The sequence below is a fragment of the Neolamprologus multifasciatus genome, chromosome 4, assembly GCF_963576455.1.
Source record: "Neolamprologus multifasciatus chromosome 4, fNeoMul1.2, whole genome shotgun sequence".
Lineage (NCBI taxonomy): Eukaryota > Metazoa > Chordata > Actinopteri > Cichliformes > Cichlidae > Neolamprologus > Neolamprologus multifasciatus.
Window position 1 is genome coordinate 5,411,611 of NC_140442.1, and position 20,109 is coordinate 5,431,719.

A 20,109-nucleotide genomic window follows, 5' to 3' on the forward strand; every position below is an offset into this window, starting at 1 on the left:
TTTTCCCATGAGATGTCTTAGGCTTGTTGTTGTCTTTGCTCTGCCACTGTAAACACTTTGGTATGTTTCTCCACAGCTGTGTGTTTTGTCAAAAAAAAAGGCCTGCAGAGTCAAGGAGTGTGTTATTTTTGTCTGCAATTTGTCACTTAGATTTAAACCTTGATATGAACTTGTTTACATTACAGTAGATGGCTCTCATTAGTCAGCGATCTCTTGCATCTCCAACGTTAAACACAGCGTTAGGGGCCCTCACAAAAAAGGCTAATGAGTCCGCCGAAAGGTTATAAACTGAGGGTGATTTCTGACACGGTTAATATTACTACTGAGTTTTACATATTTGTGACATTTGGAACTCATTTTTTAAACCAATATTCATTATATTCTTAGCTAAATGTGCACATAAGGTAGTGTTTAGGCATGCGTTTCGACTTACAAACAATAGCCTGTGCTATTACGGGACTTTTTGAGGCATGGAAACATAGTACGCCTTTTTAATGGTTTGGGAAATGAATGCAGACATGATTGGCTAAACAACTGCTGCACAAAAACAAAACTCTGTAATTAGCTTGTTTTTTTTCCACTCCTCAGGCGTCGTCATGGGAGCCGTTTTTGGGATGATGCTGCGGTACATGCAGGTGACAGACAGCGCCGCCCTCACAATGGTTTCCTTTCCTGGAGAAATCCTTATGAGGATGCTGAAGATGCTCATCCTGCCTCTTATCATCTCCAGCCTTATCACAGGTGTGGCCGTTAGAGACAGCATCATGCTGGTTTTAATGAGTTAAAAAGTAACCAATACTGTGTTAACACTGTAACGGATGATTGTCCAGTGTGTGCATAATTTAGGGCACACTCATTGTCCCCAGTGATTACTAACCTAAACTACAACCTCATGCTCCTGAACTTTAACCATAATAAACTAAACTAAACATGTTAATATGTTAACTGTAGAAAAATTTTAATTCTGACATTAGTAGAACTAATGGACTATTGCATGTACATGTAGTCTACAGGACAGAAGTTACCATATTTGGACAAAAGGGTGGATTTCTGTTATAAGCTAACTCAAGCAAATTAACTCTACCAAGTTTGGTTAGGATGGTGCATCTAAGACTGTATGGGAGCGTCACACAGACATACACAATCTAAGTAAAAGTATTGAGCCACTCCTCTTATGGTGTGTTCCATCTGAAGCTGGAAATTGGACTTTCCTAGTTGGATTTTTCAACTGGAACATTCCCCTCAAGTCGCACTTCCAAATCAGAAAACAACCCCACCGACCTTGACTTAACCATCCAAGTTGGTGGCAGCCCATGTAAATATTAATGAAACTGTAAAACTCGTACTCTGCCACTGCACTGCCACTGTTGTGTTGATAAATAGGTCACAAATACACAGTTAATAAAAATCTGCGATCTACAATAAGAAGCGCCCAGTTCTGCTCAATATCAATTTTATCGCCTTAAAATCTCTCCAAATCAAATCACTTTTATTGTCACATCACATGTGCAGGTACGCTGGTACAGTACATGCGAGTGAAATTCTTGTGTGCGAGCTTCACAAGCAACAGAGTTGTGCAAAAATACAATAACATAAAACAAGCAAAATATAAGAATGGCTAAATCTGAGACTAATAAACATATGTACAATATATAATAGTATATGCATTACTGGATGTGTATACTAAATGTGTTTTTCTACGTGTGTGTGTATACATATTTTACAAATTAAATAGAGTAAGCAATCAAATAAAATATATAAAAATATACAGAGGTTGGCAGTTGGACTTGTGCAAAACAGTGGCATTAATGTACAGTATGGAGTGCATCCTTAAAAGAGTCACAGTTTTGAAGGTGGAGCCTTTGGAAATTAATCGCAATCTCTTCAGCTAGACTCTATTTGTGAATATGCTGCATGTTTATAAGCACAAAAAAATAAAGAACCATTCCACTGTATTGCTAGTGATATATGAATGACTCTACCTTGCTAAGAAGCAAAAATAAATCCAGTATTTAATGGATTGGATTTATATAGCGCTTTTCAAGGCACCCAAAGCGCTTTACAATGCCACTATTCATTCACTCACTCACTGGTGGAGGCAGCTACGGTTGTAGCCACAGCTGCCCTGGAGCAGACTGACAGAAGCGAGGCTGCCATATCGCGCCATCGGCCCTTCTGGCATCACCAGTAGGCGGTAGGGTGAAGTGTCTTGCCCAAGGACACAACGACCAGGACAGAGAGCCCGGGGATCGAACCGGCGACCTTCCGGTTACAGATACGCTTCCCAACCCCCTGAGCCACAGTCGCCCCATTTCATAGCTTTTCTGACTTTGCTTCTGGAACACAGTGAATTCAGGACTGATAGCTCCAGCCTCCAAAGCAAAAGCAATGCTGCATTCATTTTTGAATTCAAGTGTTTTCAGTCCCATCGTCACAGGTGTATAAAATCAAGTACCTGCCCATGCAGTCTGCCTTTGCAAACACTTGTGAAAAAATAGGTTTTTTCTAAAAAGCTCCCTGAATCTGCTTGTTGTCCTGTAACAGGATTCCACCTTTGCAACAAGTTGGTTTGTGAAATTTCTTGCATCGTAGATATTCCACAAGCATCTGTAAGTGGCATTATTGCAAAGTGAAAACATTCAGTAATCACAGCAGCTCAGTCATGAAGCCGCAGACCTGTAAAGTAACAGAAACAGGGTCAACAAGTGCAAAAGTCTTAATATCTGCAGAGTTCCAAACCTCCTCCAACATTAACATCAGCACAAAATCTGTATGCTGGGAGCTTCACGGTATGGGTTTCCATGGCTGAACAGCTCCTGCACGTGTTGAGTGTTAAGGATTTAAGTAAGTAACGTGCAATTTAAATGCTCGAATTAAGGAGGAAAACAGACGTGTGATATCAGTTATGTATGCTCTAATATTTCTCATGTAATTGGATAAAAATACTCCAGAAATCATCAAACTCACAACCAGTTTAGTGACTGAAATTAGAAAACCTAGCAGGTAGCTAGCCAGCTAGAGCCACCTGAGTTGATTCATGAATTAGCATGTGAAAAGCTAAAAACTAAAAAGCCAGCGGTTTATCCAAAAGACATGTATCAAACTTTAAACACTCTACAGGAAGTATTTGTAGTTTAAAGTACTAGGAAACTCGAGCTTCGAGGTAAAGACGCTGTTATTGACTCTGTGGACGTGGACACACGTTTTAAATCTGTTGTCTGTCTCTTGTAGGGCTTGCTGGTCTAGACGCGCGCTCCAGTGGAAGGATGGGTAGCCGAGCCATGGTGTACTACATGTCCACCACTGTAATCGCTGCCGTCCTCGGGGTCATCCTGGTGTTGGGGATCCACCCAGGGAACCCTAAACTGAGGGGAGACAACTCATCATCCACATCCACGAAAAACCAGGAAGTCAGCAGTCTGGACGCTTTCCTTGACCTGATTCGAAACCTCTTCCCAGAAAACCTGGTGCAAGCCTGCTTCCAGCAGGTACCCTCCACATTAACCATCTACTGCCTCATTATCTTGGCTCATCTTGAACCATACGCTTTCAAGCAAACTGAAAATGTTAATATAAACATAGCAAAGAAAGATTCTTGACTAATACGTTTCCTTTTAATAAAACGCGAGTGTTTCCCAGTATTGCTTTGCTGGGACTTTCAGCATCAAAGCTTTTGGTAAGGCTCTACATTCCTTATATGAAATTTTCATCATTCAGCTTTAAGGTGATGATAATCAAACTACACTGAATAGAGAAAAAAATTGGTAAATAAATAATATCTGTTTTTCAAGATAAATTTCCTCTTTAATTTGAATGAATGTTCACAGACATCGCTTCATGTGCTTCATGTTAATAGTTGCAAATAGGGATGCAACGATACCAATTTTTTCAAACCGATACGATACCGATACTTGGATCTGAGTACTTGCCGATACTGAGTACAAAAACCGATACTTCTACCACACACACACACAAATGCAATGAATTGGAAGACAGGTTTTATTTTATTCTCTGCCGATAAAAAATAAAATCTTAATAAAAATTTCAAGTGAAAAATAAGCACTTCTGTTAAATTATTGCAGAGTCTCCACATTGTAATTTAACAAAAAAAATACCAACTATTGGCACTGTCTCGAGCTTTCAGAATAATAAATAAACACTTCTGTTTGGAATAAAATAAATACAAATTAGGTTTGAGAATAAAATTAACTTTTAAATTATTGCAGAGTGTCCATGTTGTAAACAAACAAACAAAATAACAAAAGTATTTGGCATTGACGAACGAACTCCCCATCTGCCCGTGGATCATCAGTCCACTGTGCCGTTAAACTGAGGACTGACATCGCGCACACACTGCTTGTCTTTACCTCTTTAGAAAGTTTTGGCACCATTATCTCCCTGATGTGTGGGCAGTTGGGAATTTCGTATCGCGGCTCGAGTATGCTGAGAAGACGGTGCAATCCTATGTTTTCCACGACCGGCATTGGCTGGTCATCCAGAGAAATAAAATGAGTCAGAGCCTCTGTTATTTTAACTGCCTGTGGATTTTCTCTTGACATTTTTCATCGCTTTTCAAAAACCTGAGTTAAAGTTGGCTGTTCCAGTCCACACTGCTGACATTTTGTTTAGCCTAGCTACAGCAGCCTCCAGTTTCTCTTTTTTATCTGGAGCCGCCAGTCTCACTCGCCTAACCCTGTGCCTGTTTAGCGCGGGATGTCCCCCTAGTGGCCCCCTAAAAAACTACAACAGAAATAAGTTAGTATCGGTTCATGGTATCGGTTAACTTTTACGAGTATGAGTACACACACATTTTACAGTATCGGCCCTGATACCCGATACCAGTATCGGTATCGGTGCATCCCTAGTTGCAAACTACAGATTTAAGTTTCTAAAACAGCTACCACTTGGATCCTGAATTGTGATTGTTTTCTCAGCGATTGTCAACAATTATTATTGCTAATAATTATTATCCAAAGTGTATCATATTGGAAAGTCTTGCTTGTGCCCCAGGCCACATTTGGGGAGATGAGCTTTTCTGGATAAGGGATTACTGAGCAGTTTGAGAGAATGAAGGACTCGGACAGAGTTCTTAAAAACGTATGGTTCTCCAGAGACGTTAGCTGTTCTCCAAACTTCATACGTAACATTTTTTACATATGTTGTCTGGACTGATTCAAAGGCTTCATTTGGCTAGAAAGAGGCTAAGAGGCCACGCAACTCTTTGGACTGTTGGAGGAAGCCAGGGTACTCGCGAGAGACCTCACGCGGGTGTGGGGAGAGTATGCAAACTCCACACAGAAAGATCACAGGAGTCAAAGCCAAACCCATCCCCAGCAGGGGTGGGCAACTCATTTTCTAAAGGGGCAACATGAAAAACTGGGACTGGTGTGGATTGCTGCAGTAATAAACTTATAAAATTATAATTATAATTATATTAAGCAGAAATGAGTTCAGATCATTGGTGCAGATCTCCACAACAGTTCTGGGAGAGCTTGTTGCCCACCCAGGGCCCAGAGTGTAATAATCTAGTTTAAAACAAATACTAATATAAAACTTATCAAATGAACCACTGAAAACACATCTTACATACTAAAAGAAGATAAATCAGTGCCATTGTAATTCATCAAGTCATTTATAAAATAGATCTAGGGTTGCTTTTTTCCATTCTTTGTAATGTATTGTGAGTTAGTGCTAACGGTGCCGTCGAAGAGGGACAATTCAAGAAGCGGCTTGTGTTTTCGTGATGCTGCAGTTGCCTTCTTCTGTCCAATCCTGTTTTTTTCTGTCATGCGTGTTCGTCTGAATGATTAGAAGTAGTTATCTGTGTTTGACTGGGCGATGGTCAGCCGTCCTGCAGCTACCGCTAATCTCTTTACAGCTGCAAAGCCACATACTTATTTAGTGCAGTAAGGCATCTGCTGGTGAACCGAGAGCTTTATTTCTGTCCGCATCTTTATTTCAAACCGCGTCTTTGTTCATATTCATCAGGAATTCAGTAAATTCATATAAGTCACTGCTTTAGCAGCAGGGAATTGTCCTCCCCCTTTCAGCCTTTTCGTCTCCTTTTTCTTTCCCTTTATTGTATTTATGTTTCTCTTTTGCCTTTTCTTTAAACAGAAATCAGAGCACGTCATGCCGCTGCCAAAACCTTGTTTGTTCACACACAATGGGAGTTACAAAATCTAAGCACCCCAGCACAAACCACAAAATAATCTGAATGTCGCCCCGTGTTTCCTTCAGGTTCAGACGGTGCTGAAAAAGGTGCCGGTCGCACCACCGAACCAAACTGAGCCCATATTAGTGAACAGAAAAAAGCTGGAATACAAATGGGGCATGAACGTCCTCGGTGAGTTGATAACAGAGTTCGTATTGCGAGACGCTCGCGTTTTCCAGGTCTCTTTTTGGTTATTTGTTCACATTTTTCCACTTACTCGCTTGCTTTGTGTTTTCGTCAAGGTTTAATTGGCTTCTTCATCACCTTTGGGATCTGCATGGGCCGGATGGGCGAGCGTGGGAAGGTCATGTGTGACTTCTTCAACATCCTCAATGAAATTATCATGACGATGGTGTCCATGATCATGTGGTCGGTGTCTTGTATTCCTTCATTCGTATTTGTGTGTCTGTGTTTAAAAAGTGCGTGCCTCTGTTTTTCCTCTTGGTGGCCAACGTTTGACATTTTGGCGATGACGCATACAACGGTCGGAGACAGTGATGGATAAGGCAAAGACTGTGTGCTTGAGGCAAATTGTGGGAACAAGCAGCAAGGTCAGATAGGGGAAAAAAAACAAAGAGGAAGAGGGAGAAAGTGTGTCAGTGAAGGACACAGACAGATGGAAAGAGGGAGAGGGTTTCCCTGGGACATGCTGGAGTCTGTGGTATGCTGGGGAGTAGCAGGAGCCGGGGCCTGGAACGGCGTTGTGGGCTCCCAGGGGAGCCGCGGTGGAAGATCTCCAGAATGTAATGGATCCATCGATGACAGAGGAGCTACTTGGTGGCAGAGCAGAAAGCAGATGCGGGCAGGAGGGACGTAAAAAGATGCATTCCTTCAGAGAGCAGCGCACGTCTTGAGGCTTCACAGAGCCCAGGCAAGTGGCGCAGAGAAAGTGTAGCGGTACTCGGAGCGGGGATGGGAAAGGAAAGGAGGAGTAGAGTAGGCGGTTGGACGAGAAACAGCAGGATGCTTGTCTCGCAGCTCCTCTAAGCCTCCTCTACATGTGCAGCTGGACACCAAAGGAACTGTATCATTGTCTGTATCACTCACTCAGTGTAAACAGATTACTCACGGGCTTATGGTGCGAGCCAAACACAGAATCCAGTGTATACAAAAAGCACGCATCATACAAGGGGCATATCTATCAAATCATATACATGGCATACCGCACCAAACAACTGTCACTGGATGCCAGCTGACCTGGGAGAATGCACCGTCTCGCGATGGGACAAGGAGTCGCTTTAATTCAAGCGTCCCAATAACTGCAGTCTGTATTCATGAACAGGGACAACTGCTCTCCAGAGCTGGAAACCAGAGATCCAAGCATGTGTCCTGTCCCCTCGCAGAGAAACGTGCTTCTTTGACTGTGACTAAAGATTTATGAGGTGGCGAAAACGTTGGCCTGACATTAAAAAAAAGTAACAGGGTGGCTACAGCTCCTTAAATATTCTTAAAATATCTTAAATTCACATCAATTTATAAAAGGCCTTGTAAAATTAATAGTCATGTCACCACATGGATTACTAGAACGCAGTGCCACCATTTCTGCGGCATTGTTTATTGTTCTGCTATCCCTTTTAAATGTGTTTTATATGTGTAAATATAGTTAATGGCAACAGGACGCTTATAGGCTAATTATTGGCTTATTTAATGGTTGTTGTGTCAGAAAACATCTTAAAATACTGAAATGTGATCCTGGCAGTAACATGCAGACATGGTGAGCAGTGTTGGTCAAGTTACTTGAAAAAAGTAATCAGTTACTAATTACTGATTACTTCCCCAAAAAAGTAATCTCATTACTTTACTGATTACTTATTTTCAAAAGTAATTAATTACTTAGTTACTTAGTTACTTTTTAAAAACACGATTTACAACCTGAATAGGTGATAAAACAATCGATCTTTTAGCCCAATTCTACTTTTTCTGCATAATCCATCATACAAAATGTAATCAAATGGAAAAGTCTCTTTTTAAAACTTGTTTTATTAGTTTTAACCTTTTAACTTTATGCATCAAGCAAAAATTTAATTATATGCAACATTCTCTGACTGGAAGAAATTTGTTTAACATTTAAACCTATTTTCTGCACATTCCAGCACATAATTTTTTTTTTTGTGTGTGTGTTTACACTCAGTCTTTCAAATAGATGCAAGTAAAACACAGCAGAAAATAAATAAAATCAAAGACTAGCGGTCCTTTTGCTCTATTTTCACCTGTAAAGCAGGAGTAGCTTAGGCGGAGGTTTACCCTGGTGCAGGTGTGCCGCGGTCAGTGGAAGAATCCGCGAGTTTCTCTGTGAGTTTCCCATTACGTCGTTGCGCACTCGGTGCTTGCTTGGAAGTTTAGGGGGGGGGGGTTCGCTGTAAAAAGAAGTTTTCTTCCCACGCACAACGGACACTAATGTTTTTGTCACTTTTTATGGAATAAACTCAAAGTAAGGTCAGTACTTCCACGCTTTACACGCTGCACGCTCATACTCTCTCCCGCACTCGATGTATTATCCATTGTTGATCTGCACACGGCTGTTGTCACGAATGTCGCACTTGCTTACGTCACTGTCATGAGACATTCTCGCAAAAAAATCACGGTTTTAGTAACGCAGTAACGCAGCGTTCCTACGGGAAAGTAACGGTAATCTAATTACCGTTTTTGCAATAGTAATCCCTTACTTTACTCGTTACTTGAAAAAAGTAATCGGATCACTCACCATCTCTGATCACTGACAAACAGCTATGGTGGTAACCACCAATAACTCTTAGTGGTTGAAGCCAGTTCATAGAAATATTTAATAGAACAATAACACTGCATGTGAAACGTTTTTTTAAATGTTTGGGACGATGACAATGATTATGTTGTTTTCACATTAACACACACTTGTGTTCCTAAACAAAGACATTTTTTGTCTTTTTTTCCATTGCAGGTTTGTTCTTAAATATTATTTTAAAGGATAGTAAAGTAGAAAGAGTAGCCTTCAAAAGACCTGTGGACACCTTGTTGTCCTTTGTTGTAATTCATCCATAATTAATAAATTAAGTCAGTCGATCAAATCAAACAATTTCTGCCTTTAAATGGCTTTGCTGCTTATTGGACAGTTTAAAAAAGCAGAAAGAAATATTCATGTGCATACACATATATAGTGTATACTAAATGGAGTTTAATGGAACATAAACCACAATCAGTCCCAATCTAATAATTTCTGCTGTGATGTCTTTGTCCAGGTACTCTCCTGTCGGCATTGCCTCTCTGATTGCGGGAAAGATCGCAGCTATCGGGGACCTGGAGGTGGTAGCCAGGCAGCTGGGCATGTACATGGTGACTGTCATTGTGGGTCTGGTGATCCACGGGGGCTTGATCCTACCCGCTATATTCTTTGCAATCACCAGAAAAAGCCCCTTTGCTTTCTACTCTGGGATCTTCCAGGCGTGGATCACAGCCTTGGGCACTGCTAGCAGGTATGACAGCTTGCAGGAAGTGCATATGTATGTTTGGAAGTCATCTGTTTGGGCATGTGTTCACACATGTGTGTCACATATTTCTTTTACAACACGTATTGCTCGGACAGCTGTTGTAGTTGCCGTGATTGATCGGCGTAGCCTGCTACTCGCTTTCAGCTATTTGGGTTAAATCTGAAAGGCCTGAAGGCAAAAATCTGTATTTATGCAGCTACACTGACAAATCAGGACAGCAGAGCCAAAGCGCAGGCTATCATAGACGAGTCCATGTCGGACAGATTCTGTGTTGTAAGTATCTAAGCCTTTGGATTAGTTGCCACCAGCCAAACTGGCCCCGCTGTATCCTGCCCGGCTTGGCTTGGCCCAGCCTGCCTGGGATTCAGCATTGCTGCTGAAACCAACTGTTATTTTGGCACATTACTGAGGCTTTAGTGAATATGGGTAATCCTATCAACGTTTTCTCTAATTATATTATGACCCGACCTCAGCGGGGCCGGGAATCAAATTCCTTTAATTCACATGTTGGAGGATTGAAACAGTGGCCTACCCCAGCTGTTAGGACGAGGCTGTCGGCCGACTCAAATTTCTCCCGCCTTTTTTAATTGTTGTCTCTTCCCTTCGTCCTCACCTCTGCACTTATGCCTTTCACCACCTGTCTGCCTATTTTATATCCCTCAGCAGACACTTTGCGCCCGCTCCGAGTACATCTGCACCTTTTTCCCCTCTAACTCGCCGTCTTGTGTGGCCTTCTTCTTTCAGCGCGGGGACATTGCCGGTCACCTTTCGCTGCCTTGAGGAAAATCTGAAGATTGATAAGCGCGTGACTCGCTTCGTGCTTCCCATAGGTGCCACCATTAACATGGACGGCACTGCCTTGTACGAAGCCGTGGCCGCCATCTTTATTGCCCAAATGAATGACATCACCCTGGACTCTGGGCAGATCGTTACTGTCAGGTAAACCACACGGTGACTTGACTCTCATGACTCAGGTTTCATTATCAGAAAGCAGCACCGCTGAGGCGCCGCTGCTCTTTCTCCCACATCAACAATAAGCCTTTAATAGTTTCCTTACTTGGCTGCTTCTGAAGATGCCTTACAGCATCTTTGCCAGCCAGCTATTCGTTTCCAAAACCAAGAGCAAAAAACATTTATCTTCTACTTAACCTACTCAGATTCCAAGCACTGCTTTTTCTTCTATTTACATTTTTCATAAAAGAAACAGAACAAACCAAAGTGGTTTTAATATCTATACACTGGACCTTAACCAGTCCACACAGCGGTACAGTGGTTAGCAATGTAGTTGCACACAAGAAAGTTCTGGATCTGCACCTCGAGGTCAGCTGGGGCCTTCCCGTGTGGAGTTTGCATGTTTTCCCTGTGCCTGCGTGGGTTTTCTCCAAGTGCTCCAACTTCCTTCCACTGTGCAAAGGCTTGCATTTTAGGTTGATTGGTGTCTCAGAATGGGCTCAGGGTGTGGATATGAGCAAGAATGGTTGTCTTGTCTATCTGGTTCGCAGCGCTGTGATGAACCGATGACCTTTGCAGGAACCAACATCCCTCGCTCAGTGTCATCTGGGAGAAGCTTGAGCTACCCTGCAATGCTAGCTAGGCGTGCAGTTTATAAAGAGGATGGACTGACTTTTGTAGAAAGTGTCCAGTATACAAACATTTGCATTGATTATTTCAACACACAGAATGTTTTAGTTACCAACAAAATCAGAACTGACACAACGTGAGATGCAAATAAATAATAAAACTTTATGCATATATTCTGATTCTACATATACATTTAAATATGTGCTGATATTGACGTGAAACGCTTCATAATGCTTAAGCGTGGATGCTGGAGCACTTTTGAGGCCCTTGTGACAAGCTGTTTGTTGTCTTTTTGTTGTTGTTTACACCATCAGCTGAGTAAACTAGCTGATAGAAGGTCATGTGTTTAGCCAGAGCAAAAAGCACCGGCACAATTTACTCACATGCTGTGGCCAAAAGCAGGATGGGACAGGAAATTGTGGGGGTGTGAATGTAAACATAAACCGCTGTGCACATTAGTATAAGTAGCCTCCATCACAGTCTCTGTCACCTGATCGCACCAGAACAGGTTCCTTTTTTGTCCTGCTCTCTGTTATTTTTCCTAAGAAGGATATTAACAAACAATATTCCCTGAATGCCGTGTCAGCCCGCCCTGCTCTAAGGTTTTTGTGTCAAAGTTCATTCTGATTCAAATATTAGTAAAAAGGGAAAAATATCAATTATGTTCTGACTCATCCTGAAGTCTCTCGTCCTGCGTCAAACATAGATGAATGGAAAGTGACGTTTGACTTGACTGTAAATAAAAGATGGACATGTTTTGGAACCAGAAGTGACTGCAGCTGGACAAGAGGAGCGCTAAGTTTCCAGCTAACACCTAAAGCTTGTTTAGCAATCTGCATCTGTAGCTTTTATGGCTGCACAAATACCAGCTGATTAGTGTTTGGCAACATTCGGATAAATTACAAAGAATTTCACTCATCAAATGTCTCGGTGCATCTTTATCGAGAAACCAGCAACACAAACACACTGGAACTCATTCATTCATTTTCTTTTCTGCGTTTACAGAAGTGTACAGTCTGCACGCTTTAGTTCGTTTTCAAACAACTTGCATCAAGTATGTTACGAGGTATAGAAATAAATATGGAAGGAAGTAAAGAAATATTCATCTCCCATTTCTGAGGTTTGAGCAGGAGATTGGATCCAGTCTGCTTGGATCAGATTCTGCTTGTTGTGACCGCGGGTTACAAATGACGCTCAGCACTTTGAAGTTGTTTATTGTGTGTCTTTCATCAACGGCTGTTTACCACGAAATCGAATTTTAAGAAAATGCTGTATGGTTTTTGTGTGATGAAACTGAAATAAAATCCATATGTACTACATAAACCTGCCCCACTTTATTTCCCCGTCACAGCGTGGTGATAATTGGCACTGCAGTTTGTCAGACACAATTGAGATGTAACTAATAACAGATGAAGAGCTTCAGGCAGTAAATATCACAGTTTAGAGCTGTATCCAAACTGGCTGGCCTGCAGGCCCCTGTGGTTACTGATAATTCTCTAACTGCAGACATGCCATGACAAGCAACATTTTTCAGAGTCTTTAAAGTTTTACTTTAGGAAACATCTTTTGTTGTGGACAGAGGAAATGAGTCCTTTCTATCCTCGTGTACTTTATACAAGCATTGCATTGATGAAATACACGTAAATGAGCTCACATAAATCCGAGACTTGTTGGTGTGTGATGTTGAGAAACAGAATACTGGACCGCTCCATGTGTAAATCTTAGTGGGTGGAGACAGATTAGGGTTTTTGATTTTTTAACTTTTAACTTTTAACTTTTTTTAAGTCTTTAACTTTAAGCTAATTGTGCTTTTGGCTGCCACATGACTGACTAAACATGTTGAATCAGCAGTGAAAGCATGAATTGGTGAGTTCCAATATTAAATGTGGTTTCGGTTCAGCCTTTTCTGGTGCTTCAGCAGTTTTTGAGCACAATGGTCTGGTTTTACAGTTGGGTTTAATTATTTTTTCAGATATTTTTTCCGTCACACATCACCTTTTGCATGTGGAATTAATTCACTTTTGCATTTTTCAGTCTACCATTTTTGTAAGTAGGTAAGTAGGTAAGTAAGTAGGTAAGTAAGTAGGTAAGTAAGTAAGTAAAGTTTATTTATTAAGCGCTTTTCATAGACAGGTAGTCACAAAGCGCTGCACACAGAGATTAAAATAAACAGTACGATAAATAGCAAAATGCACAATATAGAGTTTAAATGTAAATTAAAATATAAAAATGTAAAAAGCATTGGTCAACAGAAAGCTTGTTTAAACAGTAAAGTTTTTAACTGTTTTTTAAAGGATTCCACAGAGTCAACCAAACGTAGTTGTAGAGGTAGACTGTTCCACAGACTGAAAGGCTCCGCCCCCTTTCGTCTTCAGACGTGTTCTCAGTGTTGCCAACTCCTCAGTAAGGAAAATCGCTATTGGTTGTCCTAAAAGTCGCTAGAAGTCGCTAAATGACGTCATCACCTAATTTGCATAATTGGTCATGCTAATGTAATTGTAACCTACGCTGCTGGAGAGAGAAATAACATCGTGGACGAGACATAAAGTGAGCAAAAAACGTCCTAAATGCATTTAGAATTTATTTAGAACTGCAAATTAAATTTCTTTTAGCAATTATTGTTTTTTGTAATGTCTTTCACGTCTTTTTTTAGCGACTTTTTTTTAGAAAAAAAGTCGCTAGGGGGTCTGAAAACTTGCTAAATATAGCGACAAAGTCGCTAAGTTGGCAACACTGCGTGTTCTGGGAGCAACCAACAAACTCTGAGTCTGTGAGCGGAGACGGCGAGCAGTAGTGTATTTTGTGAGAAGCTTGGATAAATAATCTGCGGCTTGGCCATTTAGTGCTCTGTACGTTAAAACAATGATTTTAAAACGAATTCTAAAATCTATTTGGAGCCAATGTAAAGAACATAAAATAGGAGTGATGTGAGCTCGCTTGCTAGAGCGAGTTAGTAGTCTGGCTGCTGCGTTTTGTATAGCTCGGAGGCGAGAAAGAGATGATTTATCCAAGCTGGTAAACAGGGAATTACAATAATTTTGGCGAGTGTTCAGAAATCTATGAAAAAAGTCATGTCTGCATGCTTTGACTCTGTTTCTTGAAGCGCCTAAATTCAAGCGCTTTCCCAATATGCCAGCATGCCATTAGTTCAGGCAGGCTCAGTTAGCCTCAATTTCAGATCAGTTCATCTGATCTCATTGCCAGCCCACGTCACTCAGCGGATACAACTGCTATGTAATCAAAGAAAGGATATCTATTGGAAAAACTGATGGAGGCCATGCTATTTAATTTGCTTTAGCTTAGACCTGCATTACTAATTACAAATGAGTTACAAATTATGATATCAAATATTTGAACAGTATTCCAAGCTTGTTTATTTGACATAATTAGCAATTAGTGTAACAAACAATACAATTTATTTAAGTTAAAAAAAAAACTTTTACAAGGGAGGTAGTACTAGACACAGAATTTAAAGACACCCAGCGTGTCCTTTGATTTATGCAGATAGGAAAAAAAGGCAAAAAGAGGCAGCGCAGTAGTTACAGGGATGTCTGACACTTGACTCAAGCTGAATTATTAGGAAGTGATGACAGGGTTGCACTTGATTGATTGACTGATTGGAAAAGGCCACATGAGCATAACTGTGAAAATGGGAAAAAGCCAGAATCGTCACTAAAATCACTATTTGATTATTTCTGCCTGCCTACAGCACATTACTGCAAGCATGATTTAAATATACCTTTTTCCCATCTCTTCTCTCCAGTATGACCGCCACACTGGCCAGTGTTGGAGCCGCCAGTATTCCTAGCGCTGGACTGGTAACCATGCTGCTGATCCTGACAGCTGTCGGCCTGCCTACCCAGGACATCAGCCTGCTGATCGCTGTCGACTGGCTGCTGTGAGTCAGGTGTCTGATGAGCAGGCAATAACAAATCACTGCTCTGCAATCCACGTTAGGGTGCTGACACTTAGCGTAATGTTGGTATCACTAAACCGTAATTTCACTCACTGACACTGATGCCATTTGTCCACTCAGTGACCGAATGCGTACCTCCATCAATGTCGTCGGCGACTCATTCGGTGCCGGGATTGTGGATCACTTGTCAAAGACGGAGCTCGCCGAACTTGATGCGGCCGAAATGCAAGCGCTCTCGCAAGAGGGGGAGCTCGATTTCGTCCCTCCGCCGCCGATCCTGACGGAGATGGACATGGTCGACCCTCTCAAACCGCCCGAGCTGCCTCCTCGTTCCCCTCGCCCACCCAAACAAAACCACCACAGTCACATACTCTCCCAATCCCACTCCATCACTTACTCGCCATCCCGTTCTGTCCGGTCTCCGTCACCACGCTCCATCAGTTCTCCCTCTCCGCGTTCCGTCTGTTCCCACTCTCCCAGGCCTTTCCGTACTCATTCCCCACGCCTCCTGCGCAGGACAGAGGACAGGACAGGATATTGTGTCCTGCCCAGCCATGACAATCAGGTACGTACTTTCTACCTTATACTTTAAAGACAGATGGCAGTTAGTACTATATTAGAAATGTAAATCTTCTTGTTATCCTTGTTATTTAGCATAGAGTTTGTTGAATATTACAAATATGTGTCTATAGTTTTTTTTCTGATAAAAGAGCAGCAGCTGGCTTACATTCTGTCACATCTTCTAAACTCTAGCAGGATCCTAATAACTTATAATTGACCAAATGTCTGATGTTTTAATGTTTTAATGAGGTCATTTTACCAGTTCAGTATAAGTATACTAAAAGCTTAGCCTTGACACTACTCTAAAGGCTTTTTTTTTCAATTCTTAGCTCTGTATGACATCACAGAGAGTGCTTATCACTTATATGATACACTGAAGCACAGAAACCCCACTCACCTGCTGTTAAAACCTTCGGATGCATTAAGGGTTGTTGAACTCCAGGCCTCGAGGGCCGGTGTCCTGCAAGTTTTAGATCTCACCCTGGGTCATCACACCTGAATCAAATGAGTTCATTCAGGCCTCTGGAGAACTGCAAGACATGTTGAGGAGGTCATTTAGCCGTTTAAATCAGCTGTGTTGGATCAAGGACACATCTAAAACCGCAGGACACCGGCCCTCGAGGCCTGGAGTTCGACACCTGTGCATTAAGATAACTAAGGAGTATTTTGAACTGCAAATCATGTAAAGCTACTCTAATAGATTTTAAAAAAACAAAAAAAAAAACCTACAGAGAAATTAATATAATATGCCCACTTTATCATGTATATTAATAATGCATCAAAGATTTCTGGATGCAGATAAACTCAAACTCTTGAACCTAATAATATGACTATGATGACATCATCCTGGGAAAGACCTTTAACATTTAGCGTGTTAAATTTAAGTATGTTGGTCAGTCAGCGCAGGCTGCATGATCTCATTTCGGTCTCTTCACACTCTCAGATTCCCACACTGCCGCGCTCCTACAGGGAGAGAGAGCGAGACCGAGAGAGAGAAAGAGACAGGGAGCGGGAGCGACTGAGGCGAGAGAGTGAAACCGAGGAGGAAGAGGAGAGGGAGAGGGTTCTGGGCGAAGTAAGCGACGGTGAGGAGAGCGATGACACTGCTTACGATCGAAGGCACACCATCCCGCCGTGCGACCTGCCGTGATCAGATTTCACCACCAGTGTGTTTCACAGTCGATTTGTTTCCACTTTTACGACAGGTTTTAACCACTTTCAGCTTCACTCTTCAGTGGAGGTACAGAGTGGGTTTCTAGCTGGTTGCATTGCTAATTTTTCAATGCACGGATCTTAAAATGTCATGATGGCAATGCATTGTAATATTCCCAAGAAGGGCCCTTAAAAACCAGGCCTGAGACTTTTGCTCTGTGATTGGATGCTGAAAGAGTTTCTTTTCCTCCTTATCTTATCTACTCCAGTCTTGATTTATAATTTTTCTTCTGAAATCCACCCAAACCTAAAATGTTCCCAAACACATACACGTCCACGAATTCAACTGATGCCAGAGAATGTGAGTCTGCTCTTGATGAAAAGAGTCTGCTGGTGCTCTTACCAGCCTTGTAACGCACAAACAGGAAATCATTTTGCTCAGATTCCCTTTGCTTCCCTGGAAGTTTTAAAAAATTTACTTTTAAAAGAAAAGTTTGACATTTTGAGGACATTTGCAGTGAGGAAAAATGTATTCACAGTTAAAGACTAATATCATTAACTGTAAATATATGTAGAACTTCAGGTAGCTTTCAGTGGAAAACGACCAGCCTGGTTCTCTTTCAAGGTCATAAAACATTTACTAGCACCGTTAAATCTCATTAATTAACAGCTGATGTCTTTTTCTAACAAGTTTAAAAGCTGAATTTAAAATGTGCACTTTTGCTGGATGTTAAATTTTTCACTAGAGTGACAGTTTGATCCTTTCAAAGCCTTGCATTGCAGGTGGTCACCAGTACTGGTGGATTTACTTCACTTTGGAGATAGCCAGGATAGCTGATTCTTACTAGTGTTTTGGCCGAGAAAACTAGCAGGTAAACTGTAGCGTTATATTTAGTATACTGATAGAAAGTACTCGTTTTAATTCTGCTTTATCGATATAGTTCCAAATCAGAACAGTAGTCAACTCAAGGTGCTTTGAGTTGACTACGTTTGAGACCCTATCGTATTTTGGAGCGAAAAACTCCAGAATCAGATGATCCCCTTTGAACAAGCAGCAGGTGACAGTGGGAAGGAAAAACTCTCTTCTGACAGGAAGAAACCTCCAGCAGAGCCAGACTCGGGGAGGAAAGCCATCTGCCGTGACTGGCTGGGAGGTTAGGGAAAAGGATACAAAGGAGTAAAACGAGATGATGATTGCAGTCTGAGCCTATTGCAACTTAACTAACGGATGTTCCAGGGTCACCTTGTCGGAAATGAAAGTAGAGTTTTTCACACGTGAACTGACTGCAGCTATGAAGCTTTTCTAGCTGTTACCAAATGTAAATGTGAAAATATAAAAATGCATCTCAGTCATTTCATTTATTAGTCTATAACTTGCCAGCATGACAATACAGAAGGTAAGTGGTTTCCTCCTGCATGCAAAGGCGCCACTCGAATTCAAACCAAAGTGAGAACCAGACTAAAGCAGATTTTTTTCCTGTTTTGTGCTACACGTGAAAACTCATCATGTGCGATGAGTTTGTGCGTGAAAGCCGCGACACGAATAGATCTTCCTATTTAAGACAGCAAATATCTTTCAAAATGTTGAACTAGTCCTTTAAAAATACCAACTGATACTTTACATCTGGCAGGCCGTATTTTTATACAGTTCTCTTTACATGTTTCTCCTCAGTGCTCTTTTACCTCATTCCCTCTGACATCAGTCACCGTTGATGTTAATATTGTCTATATTATCTAGGGTTTGTATTTTCTTTGTTGTGGTCTGGTGTGTGAAATGATGAATTTTAGGCCAGAAGCTGTTTCAATTTTGTTGTTTGTTTAAATTTACTTGTTATTTTACTCTTACTTATTATTGAAATTTGTTAATTGCTGTAAAATATCATCTTCTGTCCCACTGAACTGCCTTTCATTTCAAATTGAACTTCATGAACTGCCTCCCTACATCCTCGAGTCTCAATGCAGAGTCACAGGTCCAGATTGTGTGTATACTGTATGTAATAAAATCTTAGAGATTTATTTAAAGTAACTGCACTTCTCTCGTGTTTCCTCTGCTGCTCAAGGAACTTGTGCAATCTGTGGGAGGATTTGCAGTCAAAGGGGGACACGCGTCAGTGTTTGGTGACTAAAGACAGTGGAAAAATCCTGCAGACAAAGATATTACTGAGTGGAAAAATTGCAACACACACATAAGCAGAATGCACACATTACACACGAGGCTGTAATGAGACAAAGACAGAGATACCAACACACTTAATCCTCTCAGTGAAGAGTTAGAGATGGGCGAGGCAGGGGAGAGCGATGGATGGGAGAGGAATCGGTAGGCGGCAGATGGCCAGAAAGACGTCAATCCTTTTCATTCTTCCCAGACAGCATAAGAGCTTTGTGGGTGATTGCAAACAAGGCTGACGTTAGCTCAGGGATACGTCAGAGAGGAAAGCTGAGCAGAAAGGTGACCCCCCCTCCCCAAAGAGCTCGGCAAAAACTGAAAATCGAAACTCTCATTTAGGTTCGTTAAAATTCGAGTTTGTCTCGTTCGACATTTGCGGCTGATGGAGTCCAAAGAAGAAAGCGCTAATCTGCCCTGTGGCCTGTGCCCCTTCAGCGCATGACGTGGGGATATCGTGTCGCACCATCTGAAGGGAAACGAGGGTCAGGAATTTAATCACTGCAGCTATCACTGTTCAGAGGAGTTTGTGCGTGAGTGTTGGGGGTTTGGAGGGTCAGAAGGAGCATCATCTGCTCCTTTCTATTATCTTCACTCCAGCTCTGTTTCAACATAACATCAGGACAAAACATTTAAGACCCAGAAGCCATTTTCACAAACTAGACGAGAAAAACTCTTTTTGCATTTAAAGCAGTCTGCGATGACTAATCAGTATTTAAAATTACAGGTGCTAAGAGGTATTCCTTATAGTATAAACAGAAATACAAAGAATTATATGATTACATTCATCAAAGTATGAATCTCGCAACTATTTTCATGGCTGACTGCTCTGAGAAATAATGATCTGATATATCATGTGGCCTGGAAGTTTTCCAGAGCTCAAGTTGAAGCCCACAGCGTCAAAGCCAATTTCTAAAAAGCTGCGTGTGAAAAAATTACAACTTTTTCTTTTAAATAAATACATAACAGGATAGAGAGACAGATTTTGTCTTGAACTCTAAACTAATTCTATCTTTCCCTCTTCACATTCTAAATTGTGGGGTTTTTTTGTTAACGT

General features: G+C 41.4%; 1 protein-coding gene across 2 annotated transcripts in view; it reads left to right on the top strand.

Moving 5' to 3' along the window:
- slc1a9 (solute carrier family 1 member 9) overlaps positions 1–18,914 on the top strand; it is a 26,919-nt gene extending 8,005 nt beyond the window's left edge. For both annotated transcript variants that reach the window (XM_085155770.1, XM_085155771.1), the window contains exons 3-11: positions 589–741; positions 3,232–3,488; positions 6,241–6,346; positions 6,457–6,583; positions 9,430–9,663; positions 10,423–10,617; positions 15,023–15,157; positions 15,296–15,740; positions 16,680–18,914. In XM_085155770.1, the coding sequence (XP_085011896.1) occupies positions 589–741; positions 3,232–3,488; positions 6,241–6,346; positions 6,457–6,583; positions 9,430–9,663; positions 10,423–10,617; positions 15,023–15,157; positions 15,296–15,740; positions 16,680–16,886 (1,859 nt within the window). In that variant the 3' untranslated portion in view covers positions 16,887–18,914. The remainder of the gene's footprint in view (positions 1–588; positions 742–3,231; positions 3,489–6,240; positions 6,347–6,456; positions 6,584–9,429; positions 9,664–10,422; positions 10,618–15,022; positions 15,158–15,295; positions 15,741–16,679) is intronic.
- The last annotated feature ends 1,195 nt before the right edge of the window (positions 18,915–20,109 follow it).